Source organism: Canis lupus, chromosome 17 (assembly GCF_011100685.1).
Source record: "Canis lupus familiaris isolate Mischka breed German Shepherd chromosome 17, alternate assembly UU_Cfam_GSD_1.0, whole genome shotgun sequence".
Classification (NCBI taxonomy): domain Eukaryota; kingdom Metazoa; phylum Chordata; class Mammalia; order Carnivora; family Canidae; genus Canis; species Canis lupus.
In genome coordinates, this window is record NC_049238.1 from 40,426,479 (window position 1) to 40,443,557 (window position 17,079).

Below are 17,079 nucleotides of genomic sequence, written 5' to 3' on the forward strand. Positions count from 1 at the left end.
CGGGGCTGGAACTTCACTTTTCCCTCCGGGCCGGCGCCCCAGGTGGCCGGCGGCCCCCCGCGCGGTTCGGGCGGGAGGGCGCGGCGGGGGCACGCCCGCGGGGGCTCCGCGCGGGGCAGGGGGGCGCGGGGCAGGGGCTGGGAGGTCAGGGCCCGCCCCTCGCGGCCGCCGCCCGGCTCCCCCCGCCCGGCTCCCCCGGCCCCGCCCGCAGGCGGCCCGACCCGCCGCAGAGCGAGCTGCCGGCCAGCGCCCCCGGCCCCCGAGCCCCGCGCGCATGGAGGGCGCCCCGCCTGTCCGCAGCTCCGCGGCCGCCCGCTAGCCGGGCTGGGGGGCCGCTGCTGCCTTGCTCCTTCCCCGCGAGCCGGGCCCCGGAGCCGCGGTGGGAGGATGAGTCCCTGGAGCTGGTTCCTGCTGCCGACCCTCTGCCTCCTGCCCGCGAGCGCAGCCCCGCGGCGCGGCGCGCCCGCCTCCGCCGACTGCGAGCTCCAGCCCCAGGTAAGGCGCCCGGCGCGGGCAGGCGGCCGCCCGCACCTCGCGGGGCTCGTGCCCTTCCCAGGCCGGCGACGCACCTCGCCCTCGGATCGCGAGCCACCTCCCCCGGCCGCGCCGTTCTGCCCGCGCGTCCCGCCGCGCTCCGGGTCCCCCCTCCTGGCGGACCCCCTGTCCCCGGCCCTCGCCCAAGGGGTCTCCTGCGTCTCTCCAGCCTGCCTCGCGGGCATTAGGGGACGTCGGGCAGGGGAGCCTGCGAAGACCCGAGCGGGGCAGGGACTTCGGCACGTTGACTTCGGAAGTTTGTTCCGCCCTCTCTTCCGAGGGTTGAATTTCTCCTGCTCTTATCAGATGGTAAAAGCGCCCTGCAGCTGCTTGATTTGACCTTCCTAAGCTCAGTGCCTGAGTTAGAAAGGATTTGGGGGGAGCTGAAGCCATTCCCCTTGTTTCACCGATCTGGGGAAACTGAGGCTCAGAGCGGGACCTTTGGGCCCCACGTCGCGGAGCGCATTCGCGGAGTAACCGCACCTGACAGCCGCCCGCTCAGGCACAGGCGCTTCCCTAGACCTTCGCATCAGCCTTTTGCAGGCGGGGGGAACCCGGGCGAGGAAGCCCCGCTGACCTGCCCAGGGCCACCCAGCCCTCCAGGAGCCGGAGCCGAGCGCAAGTCCGACAGCCCTAGCGTCTCCGAGGCTGGCCCTCTTTCGAGACGCAGGTTTCCTTTTCCTGGTCAGGTTTTTTTCTTTACAGTTGGCAATTTCTGTCGTTCTCATGTTCTTCTCTTTCGAGCTCCGTAGAGGTCGAATTTTGTGTTTGTACTTGTGGATGTGATGTATCTCATCTCTGGATCCCTGGATCTCTGGATCTCTGGAGCTGGGGAGGGTGATCCTAAGGTCTGGCCCGTCCTTTGGATGCCTGTGCGCTCTCAGACCCAGGGTCGGCCCACCTTCGGGGACACCTGCGCAGCACCGGCGGGGTTGGGGGGCGGAGGTTGGGGGGGGGGCGTCACTCAGGCTCGTGGTAATTTTATTCATCGTCCTAACGACAGCAAGGGAGTGACCCAGTTGAGCCTTCCTGGCCCCCTGGGCTGACCGGGGAGTCACACTGAGTTCGCTAAGGCGTCCCGGGCTGCAGACACGCGGAGGCTCTCCCGCTAGGAAGGCAGGAGGCGCGGTGGCTGGAGAGCGGGACTCCGCAGCCTGGATAGTTCCCAACCCTGTGCTAAGGCAGCTGCGCTCTTGTTACCCAAAACAAAAGTCCACCCTTTCTTAGGAAAGCAAACGTTTTTCACTTTTGCAAATCCACTCGTAATTATAGTGTGACAAGTGAGTCTTGATAAAGTCTCCTGTCTCTTGATGCTTGAACCTGTTTTCATGGCCTTTTTCACTCTCTCAATTCTCAAACTTTTTGATCTCAGGGCCCCTCCACATTCTAAAATAGTATTGAGGACTCCTAAGAGCCTTTATGTGTGTGAATTAATGGAAATATTAATAAAACACAAGAATTCATAAGCACAATGCCATTAAGCTACAGGCGTGTGATGTCATCACACGCCTGTAGCCTCTTGGAAATTCTGTTTGTACACTCATGAGAGAATGAAATCAAAAGAGGAAAATATCTTAGTATTATCACTGAAATAGTTCTGACCTTACAGACTGCTCGGGAGGGTCTTGTGGACAGCTACAGGTCCCTGGACCACATTTTGAAAAATCTATTTTATTCTATATGGGCAAACTGTCTTATCCCCTGGAGGTCAGGTCAGTCAATGGCAGGGCTGTATGCTTGACCTGCTCGGGAGAGGCCACTGTGGGTGGGTGCCCCAGGAGGTTGGAGTCTTTAGATTTTAGAGTAAAAGCTCTGGAATCCAGCCTCCAATCCAGTTGCAGCAGCTTACCATGTAGCATACCGTGGCCTGAGAGCTGGTTTGGTGTTCGACTTTTGTTAATCATTACAGAGAGGACTTCCAAGCTATCTGTCTGCAGACACTGCCAGTTTGCGCTGAGCACCACACAGGTTGTCTCTTCCTTATCTAAACTCAAACAGAACTCCTGAGTGTTCTTGATTATTCCTGCCTGTATTCTTTGACATGTGCTGTTTCTTCCCCCAAATATCCACATGCTTGCTCCCATACTTGTATCTGGCCTTTGCTCAGATTGTTTCAAAGAGACGTTTCCTGATTATCTATTAAAGATTACATCAAACCCCTGACCCACCTGCCCTCCTGGCTGCCTTTCCTGCTTTATTTTTTTTCCGGAGCACTTAACTGATAAAAATTTGTTTGCCACTGCTCCCCTACCTGCCATGTGATTTTCATAAGGGTAGGAATGTTCACTCGTCTGTTTGGTTTGCTACTGCATCCCCGGTGCTCAGAAGATTCTCAATAATATTTGTTGAAAAACAAGTGTCAGCTAAAACCAACTCACTTTGGTATCATTCTAGCTGGTCTGCTGAAGAGTACTACTGGAAAAGTGCCATTATCAGCAACGTTCAGAAGGGACATGTTAATGGTGTTAAGTGTTTATTCTGTTCAGTCATAATGTTTAAACACATGGCTTCAACTAGTAACATGTGGTGGCCGCAGTTTGTACCCTGAAATGGGGTAGTAGAATGGTTTTGTTCTCTTCCTTTTGTGGAGATGAAACAGCTCCACCCCTGAGGATAAGGGAGGCAGGGGTAGTTGCACCCAGAGGACCAGCGCGGAGGCCTGGGAGCTTGCTGGTGGGCAAAGGCACGAGGAGAGCTCCTGAATCAGAAGCCCTGAAGACTTTTCCTTCAGCTTGTGCTCTATCCAGGGCATGCCCGGCAGGGCCTTGTCAGTGGCCAGCTCGGTGTGTTGGCTGGTGCAGCGTGGTACAGAGAGTAACTACTTGGTCAGCGCAGAACTCCATTTATCAAAGAAGCCCTATAAGCAATGAGGGGGGCAGTTGGCCGGATGAGCACTGAGTGTTATGCTATATGTTGGCAAATTGAACTCCAATAAAAAAAATAAAAAAAAAGAAGCATAAAATGAGGAATATTTCTTTAAAAACACTTTAAAACCCCTGGCTTAAGAAAGTGGGACCCCCCCCAGTTATATTATTTTGAAAAGACAGAATGGGAAAAGTTGGCAGTGTGATGATTTAAAAATGTTGGTGTGGATTTTTTGGGGGGAGGTCCTGGGTCCGGACCTGAACAGAGTCTTTTCAGATTCAGAGTCAGGAAGTGCTCCTGAGCAACTGTGCACCTCTTAGAGTATTCATGGAAAAAAAGGATGGTGAATCATGAGGAAAGTGTGTTGCATTTTAAGGTCACATAATATGGTATTTCAAACGCAGGAGCCAGCCTGCCTGCAGCAGCGATGGGACCTTGGGTAACATCATAAACCTCTCAAGGTCTGTTTCTGCACATGGAAATGGCCAGCGCCTTAACTAATTGTGTATCCTCTCAATTGCCTTTCTTCCCGTTTTCTCCTGAATAGGTGCCTGGCAGGCTTTCAGCCCCACTATGCCACCAATAGGTCCCCTGTGTTGCTCCATCCAGAGGTCAGTCCTCAAATCTTTGTCTCATTTGGCCCATCAGCCACACTGAGCCCCCTCGCTTACGTTCTCCTCCTTGAAGTTCTTTGATTGGCTTCCTACTCTTTCGATTTTCCTAGCATCCTTGACAACGACTTCTCTCATTTTATTTTGCTGGCTGCTTTTCTGTACCTTGACTTTGCAAGGTTGGCTTATTTCTAGACCTTTTCTTTTCTTTTCTTTTCTTTTTCTTTTTTAAATATTTTATTTATTCATGAGAGACACACAGAAAGAGGCAGAGGGAGAAGCAAGCTCCTTGTGGGGAGCCTGATGCAGGACTCAATCCCAGAGCCCTGGGATCACAACCTGAGCCAAAGGCAGATGCTCAACCACTGAGCCACCCACGTGCCCCCTAGACCTTTTCTTTCCTAATTTACACATAGTCCCTTGGACATCTTATTCAGTTCCATGATTTGAAATAACATCTATTTTTTTAAAAATATTTTTATTTTTATTTATTTATTCATGAGAGACAGAGAGACACAGGCAGAGGGAGAAGCAGGCTCCATGCAGGGAGCCCGATGTGGGACTCGATTCCGGGTCTCCAGGATCAGGCCCTGGGCTGAAGGTGGCGCTAAACCGCTGAGCCACCCATGCTGCCCCTGAAATAACATCTAAATAGTGACATTACCCCGTTTTTATTTCTGACCCAGGCCTCTCTCAAAGTCCAGATTCTTGCATCCACCTACCAGTTCAACCTCCCCACCTGATTGCTTGACATCTTGACTCAACAGGGCCCAGGCCAGTTTTCTGAACTTCCCCTCTGCTCTTGTCCCATCCCCTTCTCTCCTCTATCTTGATTGATGGCAACTTCATCCTTTTAATTAACTGATTCATCAGCAAGTCCTATTATTAGCTTTAGCTTTCGGAATATATCCAGAACCTGAACATATCTCAGTTCTGTCACTACCACTGTGTTCTCTTGCTTGGATTCTTTTGGAAACTTCTAACTGACTTTCTTGCATCTGCCCGGATCCCTCCGTAGTCTATTCTTCATGGCCACCAGAGTGATCCTGTTCACACATTAGGTCAGCTCATCTTGCTCCTCTCACAAAAGCCTGCCCTAGCTTTAGTGTGGCCTGGTCTTGCTCGCCTCTCTGACATTTCCTCCTGCTTTCCTCTTCACTCATCCTGCTGGAGTTATGATGGCATCCTTGCTAGAAACTTTCGCCTTGGGGCCTTTGCACTGCTGTTCCCTCTTCCTGGAGGGAATGGTCTTCTCTCAGCTCTCCCCCTGGTTTGCCTTTTCACCTGCCTTCACAGCAAGGCCTAAATCTCCTACCAAACATGATCACCCTATTTAAGACTGAATATCTCCTCCACCAGTACTCCTTGTTCCCTCTCCTGCTTTCACATTCTTCACAACAGATATCACTGAGGCAGGGACCTGTTTTTTACTCACTATTCTGTTTCTAGTGCTCTAGAAAACCGCTGTGTCTCATGCCTACAATAGTGCCTGATACACAGTAAGTGTTGCATAAATAATTGTAGAATAAGTGCATGCTGAACAAATGTAGTAGGAGCATTTGTGTGCAATGCTTGGGTTTTCCTGGTGCACAGTGAACATTTAATAACAGCTGGCTGTTCTTAGCGCCATTATTGTTACGATGTAGCTGGATGCCAGAACATGAGTCTTGTTGTTGTTGTTTTTAAAATATGAGCATTTCAGCAAAAAGATCATCTGACAACTCCATTTCTAGACTAATACTAATTGACAAGGCAGCAATAAATAATTAAATAAAAATGAATACCTATAGTTGAACAGGTTTGGTCGAAAGAGAAGTATAGGTATTTTGAGGTAGGATGAGACTTTAGGGAGATTAAGGGTATCGAGGAAAGACAGACCAAAACCAAACCGAAATGGAACCACCCCTCCCACTCTGCCTATGCCCCAACCCCAACCATGATGCAGCAGCATGGGCTGGATTTTCTGGGGAATATATTTGTTTACTATCATAGTCTCCGACCAGATGACAATGAGTTAGGTAGTTTCCATGGATTGAATAATAGCATTTTAGGTCTTTGCTGTGTGTCCCAGTTGGAAACTGTGTAGAAGTCCCTTGGTAGAATGTGTGGAAATTGTGTGAGCAGATCCCTTCTGTAGGTCAGTGATGCCCAGTCATATCACCATTCAGGATCCTGCAATTAGCAACTCTTCCCTATAGAATGAACAAATAAGCCAAATGAAACCTCTGCCTATAAGGCCACCTGTACCAAACCAGTTTCATTTACAGGTGATTATTTTGTGACCCATTTTATTTTATTTTATTTTAAAAGATTTATTTATTTATTTATTCAGAGAGCACTAAACCGCTGGGCCACCGAGGCTGCCCTTGTGACCCATTTTAAATGAACCAAAGCTATAACTGTCAGTCTTGGCTTTCAACTGGCATCTAGTTAGCCACTGTTTTTCTATGGGCTTATCTAATTCTAAAAAACAGAGAGGCGTTTGACTGCTTAATTAGCCTTGGCTGCCATTGTTTTAGATGGAGTTTCAGTTTGGCTTTTTGATCTATTTACATAACCCCCGAGACAGTCATTACGCCATAAGAGGATGCCTGAAGGCTAGCTGGAGACCTTGAACTTGATTCATCTCTTAATATCAATCCAATCATAAGTTTTAAAAATATGTTCTCTTTCATTTGTCCATTCATTGAACAATTACCTGTCTAGTTTGTTTGCCCCCATAACTTATGACAGATTTTGTTATCTAACTTTTAAAGATGGGGAAACTGAGGTACAGAGAAATGAAGTGGCTTTTAAAAATCTCAGGGAGGTAGCTGAGACAGAGGCAGAATTTAGGCTCCTCTCACCAATTAGTGCAGTCTTGAAAAAGTGGATGTGTGAACAGAATTGTTAACTTAAATACTTTCCAAAAAACCCACAAGGGCCCAGCGGTATAGCGTCACCTTCAGCCCAGGGTGTGATCCTGGAGGTCCGGCATTGAGTCCCACATCAGGCTCCCTGCATGGAGCCTGCTTCTCCCTCTGCCTGTGTCTCTGCCTCTCTCTGTGTCTGTCATGAATAAATAAATAAAATCTTAAAAAACAAAACAAAACAAAACACAAGGCCATAGGCTGGGGGCTGGTGAGATATGTTCTGTTTGGCTTGTGTGGCATTTGAGAAAATGGAAGCAACATATTTCAATTGGAATTTTTAAAAAAGATTTTATTTATTTGTTTATGAGAGACACACAGAGAGGCAGAGACAGAGGCAGAGGGAGAGGCAGGCTCCCTGCGGGGAGCCCGATGTGGGACTTGATCCCTGGACCCCAGGATCAGCTGAGTCAAAGGCAGATGCTCAACCACTGAGCCACCCAGGTGCCTCAGGAGAGAGTCTTTTTTTCTTTTAAGATTTTATTTATTTATTCATGAGAAACAGTGAGAGAGGCAGAGATACAGGCAGAGGGAGAGGCAGGCCCCATGCAGGGAGCCCGATGTGGGACTCGACCCTGGGACCCCAGGACCACACCCTGGGCTGAAGGCGATGCTAAACTGCTGAGCCACCCAGGCTGCCCGGGAGAGAGAGAATCTTAAACAGGCTCTACACCCAGTGCAGATCCTACTGTGGGGCTCTATCTCATGACCCTGAGATCATGACCTGAGCTGAAATCAAGAGTCAGATGCTCAACCATCTGAACCACTCAGGTGCCCCTCTAATTTGAACATTTTATTTAAACTCAAGACTTCTAGTTGCTTTTGAAAAGCCCTTCTGGAGCACTAGGCCTGTTCCCGAGTGGCCAGCAGTGGCTTAGGCTGCTTTAGCCAATAGTGTTTATCCAGTAAATGAGCCCATTTACTGCCCACCTTCCCCCACTATTGTCTCATGCCCAGCCCTTGTGTTCTCTGCCCTCCTCTGAGTGCTCAGGATTGTTTTTGTGGAAGATGGCCAGGGGGCAAGAGGAGAAGAGAAGGTTGAAAGCTGTGGTAATGGGGCCCCTGCATCAACCAGCTTTTGTCTTAGTAAATTTTGAGATTCTGCGTAACATTTCATTTAAAAATAGGTTATTGCTACTTAAACACACAAATGCAAATACAGCTGATCCTCCTTATTTGTAGATTCCATATTTGTGAATTGGCCTACTTGCTAAAATTGATTTGTAACCCCAATGCTTGTGGCACTTTCTTTTTTTTTTTTTTTTTTTTTTTTTTTTTAAAGATGTTATTTATTTATTCATGATAGTCACACAGAGAGAGACAGAGAGGCAGAGACACAGGCAGAGGGAGAAGCAGGCTCCATGCAGGGAGCCCGACGTGGGACTCGATCCCGGGTCTCCAGGATCACGCCCCGGGCCAAAGGCAGGCGCCAAACCGCTGCGCCACCCAGGGATCCCGCTTGTGGCACTTTCATGGTCATGTGCAGCTGTTCCAGAACTGGGAAAAACTTGAGTCCCCCAATGCACACACTCAACTGAAGTCAAAGAAATTGATGCTGTGCTTTGTTTCAGCTCTCAAACAAGTAATAGGTGAACAAGTGTCCTTTTGCTGGTCTACTTAATGCTACATTTTTTTTTGCATTTTTGTGCTTTTTTTTGTGGGTGGTCTCACTGTTTAAAATAACCAAACATAGATACTGCCTAGTGTTCTTAAGCACCAGGAGGCTGCTTAGGAGGGTGTGCCTTAGGGAGAAAATGTATGTGTTAGATGAGCTTCGTTCAGGTATGAATAGTAGTGCTGTTGGCCATGAGGTCATTATTAATGAATCAACAACATACTGAATAGGGTACTTTGAAAAGCACATACAAAACAAAATGTTGTGACCAGAGGCTTGTAAGAACCTAACCCTTGTATTTCTCCTAGGAGCAGTGGTTCACTATTTGGTAATTCAGTGTTTGTGGGGACTTTGTAGAATGTAGCTATGACAATGATGAGAGCTGATTGTAAGTTGAAACTCCACAATCCAGGAAAGCATGTCACTTAAAAAGCTGCTGAAATCAAAGCTTTTTGTAAAGAACTGCCTTTTCTGTAAATCTGGATTTTTCACCTTTCTGGGCTGCTTGATGAATGGTTCACCTCATGAGTCTATCTGACACTACGACTTGAAGTCCTTGAGGGCTGCCCTGTGCATGTCTTTGTACAGGGGTCTCCTAATAAACTGACACTTCATAAGTGCCTGCTGTTGAAACTGAGACACTCAGGGCATGACAGCTTGGCCTCAGGCGGATGCGCACTGCTGCTCAGCCTGTGAAACTGCTGGGAGAGAATGTACAGCCATTGAGAGCCACTGATTTTGGGAATGTTGGACTTGGAATCTGAAGAAGCAGGCGTAACAGTGGTCTCCTCACGTGTCCCTTCATCTGTTCCAGCTGTGTCCTAGGAATCCCTTGAGATTCTCTGCTTTACCTCCTGCCCTACCTCATTGCTAGAGCAAGCTCAAGGACTGTTAATACTTTTTTGACTTTAATCCGCATTGCGGTGGAAGAGAGAAAAATGCTGCCTCGAGACTCCTGCTGCTGGCCGGTGACTCTACCTGGACTCCGAAGTCGAAATTGAACTTTGATCATTTTTCTCCTGCAGCGTGACTTGTCTCTCCAATTCGTTTTCCCCTGTCAGGTTTCTGACCTTCCATATCATGACTTAACGTCCTTTCTGTTTGCTTTCAGCAAAGTGAATTGAATTCCTTCTTGTGGACCATAAAGCGAGACCCGCCGTCTTACTTCTTTGGCACGATCCACGTTCCGTACACTCGGGTTTGGGACTTCATCCCCGACAACTCCAAGGAGGCTTTTCAGCAGAGCAGCATTGTGTACTTCGAGCTGGACCTCACGGACCCCTACACTATCTCAGCCCTCACCAGCTGTCAGATGTTGCCACAGGGTGAGAACCTCCAGGACGTGCTCCCCAGGGACATCTATTGCCGCCTCAAGCGCCACCTAGAGTATGTCAAGCTCATGATGCCCTCGTGGATGACCCCAGACCAGCGGGGCAAAGGTCTCTATGCCGACTACCTCTTCAATGCCATTGCGGGGAACTGGGAGCGGAAGAGGCCCATCTGGGTGATGCTCATGGTCAACTCCCTGACTGAAGTGGACATTAAGTCCCGTGGGGTGCCTGTCTTAGACCTGTACCTTGCCCAGGAGGCCGAGCGGCTGAGGAAACAGACTGGGGCCGTGGAAAAGGTGGAAGAGCAGTGCCATCCGCTGAATGGGCTCAACTTTTCACAGGTAAGACCCTCTTTGCATGAAGGACATGGGGTTTGAGTGAGTTCACTGAATTATAATACGGAGATGGAGCAGAAACACAGTTTATCCAAAAATTGTCTTTGCTCAAGAATGTTATCCTGAGGGTTAAAAAATAAGCCCGAGGGTCAGTTATATCATTTATATGTGGATTACTGAGAGAGAAAAGGTTTTTTCTCTTGTTATCCTGACAAGTATTGGCATAACCTGTGTCACTTGTTTTAGTTTAGGTCATTCATTAACAGGCTGCACTGAGAGGACATGGACAATGTGAATGTCAGACTGACTATCACAGCGTATGGCCTATGGTATGGCTTGAAAATGATACACTCCCCACAGAAAATTCCTTGGTAAGGCAGAGTTACGTTCAGCCCCTCCCTCAGGATACTGGAGTTTATTTTTTTATTTTTTTATTTATAATAAGATTTTATTTATTTATTCATGACAGACATAGAGAGAAAGAGGCAGAGACACAGGCAGAGGGAGAAGCAGGCTCCACACAGGGAGCCTGATGTGGGACTCGATCCCAGGTCTCCAGGATCACACCCCGGGCTGCAGGTGGCGCTAAACCGCTGGGCCACAGGGGCTGCCCCTTTTTTTTTTTTTTTTTTAATAATTATCTTTTCCTTTTTTTTAAAAGATTATTTATTTATTTATTCATTAGAATACACAGACAGGAGAGAGAGAGAGAGAGGCAGAGACACAGGCAGAGGGAGAAGCAGGCTCCATGCAGGATACTGGAGTTTAGTTCATGCTTAAGGAGTTCTTCATTTCTCATAGGACACGTGACACTTTATCAGTGCTATTGTTTAATTGGTTTGGTGAAATTTGTTGTTGTTAATGTTTTAAAGTATGTTAGATGCCTCTGAGGGAGGCAGATTTTAATTTTTATTATTTATTTAAAGATTTTATTTATTTATTCATAAGAGACACAAAGAGGCAGAGACACAGGCAGAGGGAGAAGCAGGCTCCATGCAGGAAGCTCGATGTGGGACTCGATCTCAGGATCCCAGGATCATGCCCTGAGCCGAAGGCAGATGCCCAACCGCTGAGCCACCCAGGTGTCCCACTTTAAAACAAATTAAAAAAAATTTTTTTTTAATTGAAGTATAGACATATAGTATTATATTAGTTTCAGGTGTACAACATAGTGATTTAGCAATTATATACATTGTGAAATGTTCACCATAATAAGCATGGTCACCATCTGTGACCATGCAAAGTTGTTACAATATTGTTGATTATTTTGATAATTGTTGATAATCAACATTATTGTTGATAAGTTTTCTTCTTGTGTAAATATTCTCAACGGTTGACCTTGGGAGGTTGGCCATCAGAATAAAATTCAACCCTCTAGGCCTTAGCAAATCTTGAAATGCTGAACTCAGGTGGGTTGTTACATAGACTTTAAGGACATTCAGTAGCCTGAACATAGTGTTCCTGAGTTAATAATAAAATTTATAGGAATTAAAAAAATTTATAGGAATTTAATTTACCTTGCTAAGATTCTATATTAATAAATACTCAGGTGCTAAAATATAGTATTTGGCATATTGAGATTATTAGACAAATGAAGGAACCAGTAATTTTCTGCATTAATCTCCTGGGGGAGTTTTTCTTGCATTATTATTATTTTTTAAATTATTTTTTAAAAAGATTTATTTATTTATTCATGAGACACACACACACACACACACAGAGAGAGAGAGAGAGAGGCAGAGACACAGGCAGAGGGAGAAGCAGGCTCCATGCAGGAAGCCCAACGTGGAACTCGATCCCAGGACTCAAGGATAATGTACTAGGCTGAAGGCAGGCGCTAAACCACTGAGCCACCCAGGGATCCCCCTCTTGCATTATTTTGGAAACCCAAAGAGCTAATTGTTCTATAAAAGGGGAAGTGCTTTGATTTAAAGGCTCATTGATTTGACCTTATAAGTTTGAAATCTGTGAGCATTTTTGCCCGAGCTAAGCCTTCTTTCATACTTCCAATTGGGAGGGGAAAATGCTTGGAAGTAAAATATTATCTTAAGCAACGTATCTTTGTAGGAAGGTGTGTAGTACCATCTCTTAAGATAATAAATACATTTAAGAGACATTTTAGAGCACTATATTTATACTAGAGTGTCATTTTGATTTCATGACACCTTCTTAATGTTCAAATACGTATTTAATATTTATAAATTAAATTTTGTATAAGACCTTTAAGTTAACTAGTGAAGTTAGAGTTTTTTAAAATTTAGGAGGAAAAATTAAATGACATTCCTGAGACTCTTTTTTGGGGGAGCGGTGGTAACTTCCTATGTTTCATTTATAAACAGTCAAATATAACCTTAGTGACCTGGTCAGTGACATTTAACATATACCTATACCCATATAACCACTACTCAGATCAATTTATTGAATATTCCCATCACCCCAGAAAGTTAGCGTAAAGTTTTTCTTGCAGCATAACTAAACAGAAAAGTACACATGATGAATTTTCACAAACACAATTATGTGCCCAGCACTCAGGGCCAGTAACAGAATAGCACCAGCTCCCCAGAAGCCCCTTGACCCTGGCATTTACCCCTGACCTCCCAACTATCCTGAAAATCTTTAAGCATAAATTAGTTTGACTCTTTTAGAATTTCACATAAATGAAATTACCCAGTGTGCCCCCTTTAGGGGGCTTGGCTTCTTTCGCTTAGCATTACCCTTGTGATTCACCACATTGCTGTGTGTAGTTGTCCATCATTCATTCTCACTGCTGTGTGGAATTGAAGAATTCCATCAGAGGCTTTGGGGTGGTGGCCAACGGAGTCTCCTGTCTTAGTAAGTCCAGAGAACGGTAGGATCATCCGCATCCATTTTGATAGAAGATGAGCTTAACTCATTCCCTTGGGTCCTTTTCTTTTGCCTGTTTGAGGGGTCGTTGGTTCCTTCCTCTGTTCTCTGAAGAGAGACGTTAGTGGGTGCTGATTACACAGTGAGACTGGGAGACGGCCAGGCTCCGAAGGCTCCTGAGCCACTTCTCCAACCAGTTGCCAGGAGGAGGCAGAGGAGAACCTGAGTCTTCCTGGAGACAGGGGCAGGCTGCCTGGAAGGAGCCCTGCGAACCTATACTCCAGGGCTCCCCACATTCCTCTTGGATGGTAGGCTGGAGGCAGGTTGAGGCGCACCTGAGGCTGGAACGCTGTGCTGGCAGTGGGAGAAGCAATGGACTCAGAGCCAGATGCACTGGGTTAGGATTCTTGCACCATCACCAGTGTATGACTTTGAGCTGTTCTCTTAACATCTCTGAACTTTGTTTTCTCATTTTTAAATGGGGATATGATAATACTTGCCCCACCATCCTGTTGTCAGAAGCAAATAAAACAGTAAATTGGAAAACATTTCATAAATACTATATAAATACAAGGGGAAGAGAACTAACATATTGCCTTCTATGAGCCAGACCTCATTGGTAATTTTACATCTAATCTTTAGAATTTCACAAGATGGGCAGCATCATCCCTATTTTATAGATGCAAAAACTGGAGCTCAGGGAGCTTAAGAACCTTGCCCATGATTGCCTAACCAACAGATGGAGGAATTTGGGGTTGATTCCAGATGTATTAAAGGTCATGGTGACTTTGAGTCTCCAACAGGTATGGTGGTCAGTGTCAGACCTTGGAGGTTTGAGTTGCAGTGGAAGATTCTGGACTTCTGTAGTCTAATTCATTAGCCACTGGCCACATATGACTGGGCTTTCAGCACTTGAAATGTGGCTAGTGTGACTTAGGAAGTGAATTTTGAATTTTATTTATTTTGGTTAATTCGAATTAAAGTTTAAAAACTGATAATTGATCCAATTATTGGAAAACTTTTAAGTGTGTTTGGAACAACTTGGGCATGTGGTTCTCCTTTCTCAACTACAAATATGAAGTCGAACTACAGATCAGGTGTTTCTGATGAAAATGTAGTATCCAAATTAAGATGTCAGGTGAGTGGAAAATACATAACAGATTTTGAAAACTAAATATGAAAAACGAATAACTTTTTATATTGATTATATGTTGAGATAATAATGCTTTGGATGTATTGGCTTGAATAAAATATATCATTAAATTTACTTAAATTTAATTTCACCTGTTTTTTTTTTTTTGTGGCTACTAGAAAACTTAGATATGTGATTGACACTATGTTTCTGTTGAATAGCAGAGATCCAGATTGTGGATCTGAGTGTGTTTGAGGCAGGTCCACTTGGAGTCCATGCTGCTTGTGATGTGTCCTCTCATTGTACCCTTTGCCCGCCCATTCCCTAGTCAGGGCTTGACTCTGTGAGCCTCTCAATGCCTATGGCTGCCCTTTCTGATGTAACTGGCCTGGGGTCAGCTTTTCTCCATCGACTTGTGATGCTCTTTTTTTTTAGCATATCGTTATAGAGACATTCTCTCTCTCTCTCACATATACGCACACATGCATGCAGCACACACACGTGTGCCCTTCTTCTGTTTCTACACTTCCCATTTCCACGGATCAGTTTGTCTCTTTCTGTGTCAATATCACATTCTTAGTGACTGGATTTAAATATTTCCTTAATGATTTTGATGATCATTTTGATTATGATTGTGTTAATTTCTAGATTAGTGTGAGAAGAACTGACATTTTTCCTCATATTAAGTCCAATAATCCAGGAACGTGCTATCCTTTCCATTTACTGATTGTATTTTAGTCTTCTTTCTTATTTTATAGAGTTCTTGATCTAGATTCTGTTCAAGTCATAGGTTTATTCATTGTTTTTAATAAAAAATCCTGCTGGTAAAAGACTGTCTTCCCAATATGTTTTCTATCTGGTTACTAATTTTTATATATTAATTTAACCGCCCAATTGAAATTGTGTATTTTAACAACAGTAGTTGAATCTTCTTGCTTTCTTAGTGACCAGATCTATCATTGACAAGTAAGGATGCTTACTTCCTGTCTGTGGATTTGATCTTGCCATTTGAGGGCAGATGTTTCCTGCTCCAGAATGGAGTCAGATTATAATGCCTGTTCTTTTTCAAAGTTCGTATCTCCCTGGTACTGTTAGCTGTGTTACCATTCCTAACGTGGAGAAGGCAAATGAATTTGGAGCCGGAGTCTGAGTGATGCAGGGCTCACCTGTGAGTCCCCTCCCATCCTTCCCAGCTGCACACGTGGGTCCCCATTAAAGATTTAGAGTTCCCTAGAGAATCTTCTAAAATCCTATTTCCATGGTCACACTCCACCAGATTTCTCTGCACAAGCTCCAGGGCGTTGTCTGTCTGCTTCCCCTGAGGGGCTGACCAGAACAAATCTGTCCGACCACAGGATTCTCCTGTCCACTTCCCAGTGATGGACTGGATGTCATGGTGAGGTGGGGCGGGAATTCGGAACTGCCTCAATCTTCTCAGCATTGGAGTCTGTCCTTTGGGACCCAGTTTCATCTAGATTTGGGGTCTGAGTCATGGGATCCAAAGGCTAACATGAATGAGGCCAGTAGGCCTGGGGTTTCCCTCTGCCTTTCATATGGAAAGCCTGCATCTTTGGGCTTTCCTTATCCCAAGATACTGAAGTTAGTTGGATGTGAAAGTCCTGTGCCAACCCCAGAATACTCTTTAGGTGATACGGAAGGGTTCTCATGATCTGAATTACTGTTGCACAGAATCACTTCTGGTACTGTTTACTCTTGCCAATAGATGGCACTAACTAACATATTTCATGTTGGCCTTTCCACCTGTCATGCCTGCTGTCCCTTCCAGCAGCAGGTGTCACTGCCAGTTCTTGCCCTCTGATCCAGGACCCTAAAAACTCACTGTCTGCTGATAAGTCATTTTTTTCCCCCAGTGAAAACTTAAACAATGGTTTGGGCCCAGTGAACATACTTTCTGAGTCTTAGGAAAAAGTGCATTTCTTGAGTTACAGTTTTGGGGTGTTGGGAAGATGGGGATTTTCCTTCTTTGGAGCAAGTTTTCTTTAGATGGATCAGTTCCCTAATAGAAGAAACCAGTGTGGCTCTAGGATAGGGCTCTGGTCCAGACTGGGCAGAGTGGTAGAGGCAGCCCCCGGTGGGGCAGATTCCTAGAAAGATGCCATTGGTGTGTGCCTCCATCTCTGGCTATTAAGGGCCAGATATGGATGTAGGTAGTAGAGGCATGAGCTGGGGAGGTGCTGGCTAGTCTGAAAAAGCCTCCTGAGAACGTAGGGTCAGATTGCGTAGGAGAACGGGGACCCGCCAGGCCCAGGATAGCCCAATCCTAGGAAAACACGGGGTGCATCGTTTTTGTACTTTGCAGGCCTCTCCGCAGGTCTCTGTTCCCCTGAGGCCACAGAATAAGGCTGGTAGGTCAGTCAGCAGAGGCCCCACTGGGGTCAGTTTGCTGTTGGAATAACCTTGGTGAATGGCTTGGGGTCACAGTGAGACTGAGCAGGGCTGGCCCAGGCTCCCTAGTCTCCCATTTTCTCCCATCCAAGTAGTCCCCAAGCCCGACCTTGCTTAGGTTCCGAGATGAGCCAAGATTGAGTGGCTGACTGTAGGGTGGTATGGCTTTAGACTCCGGTTTTCTAATCCAGTGCTGTTTCTGAGTGCTGACAGCTGACAGCTCCACAGGTCTGACTTACTGGGGGATTTCCTACTCCCCAGTCATGAATTCCAATAAAAGCAGATGGTCTCATTTTTGAAATTGATCACAATACTGATGGGTGATTTTTTCACATTTTCCAGAATGGAAATGGAATGTGCTTAAAGATGGAGATCTTGAGGTTTTATTTTTCCTGGGTAGGTTTGGCTTAAAATAAAGGTCTAGAAAAAAACATATGATGTCTCTGAAAGGGAATTGGTTTCTAAAATATGGGCAGATTTGTTTGTGAGCACAAACA

The 17,079-nt window shown here is 46.0% G+C and overlaps 1 protein-coding gene across 3 annotated transcripts in view; it reads left to right on the forward strand.

Annotated features, from left to right (window-relative positions):
* The first annotated feature begins 335 nt into the window (after positions 1–335).
* The window catches only part of TRABD2A (TraB domain containing 2A), a 109,656-nt gene continuing 92,912 nt past the window's right edge, over positions 336–17,079 (forward strand). For 2 of the 3 annotated variants that reach the window (XR_005372486.1, XM_038561599.1), the window contains exons 1-2: positions 343–495; positions 9,646–10,206. Coding sequence is in view for 2 of the 3 variants with exons in the window: in XM_038561599.1 (XP_038417527.1) it covers positions 388–495; positions 9,646–10,206 (669 nt within the window). In the remaining variant the exon portion in view is untranslated. Of the gene's footprint in view, positions 496–9,645; positions 10,207–17,079 lie in introns of all 3 variants that reach the window. The other variant, XM_038561600.1, reaches the window with a different exon arrangement.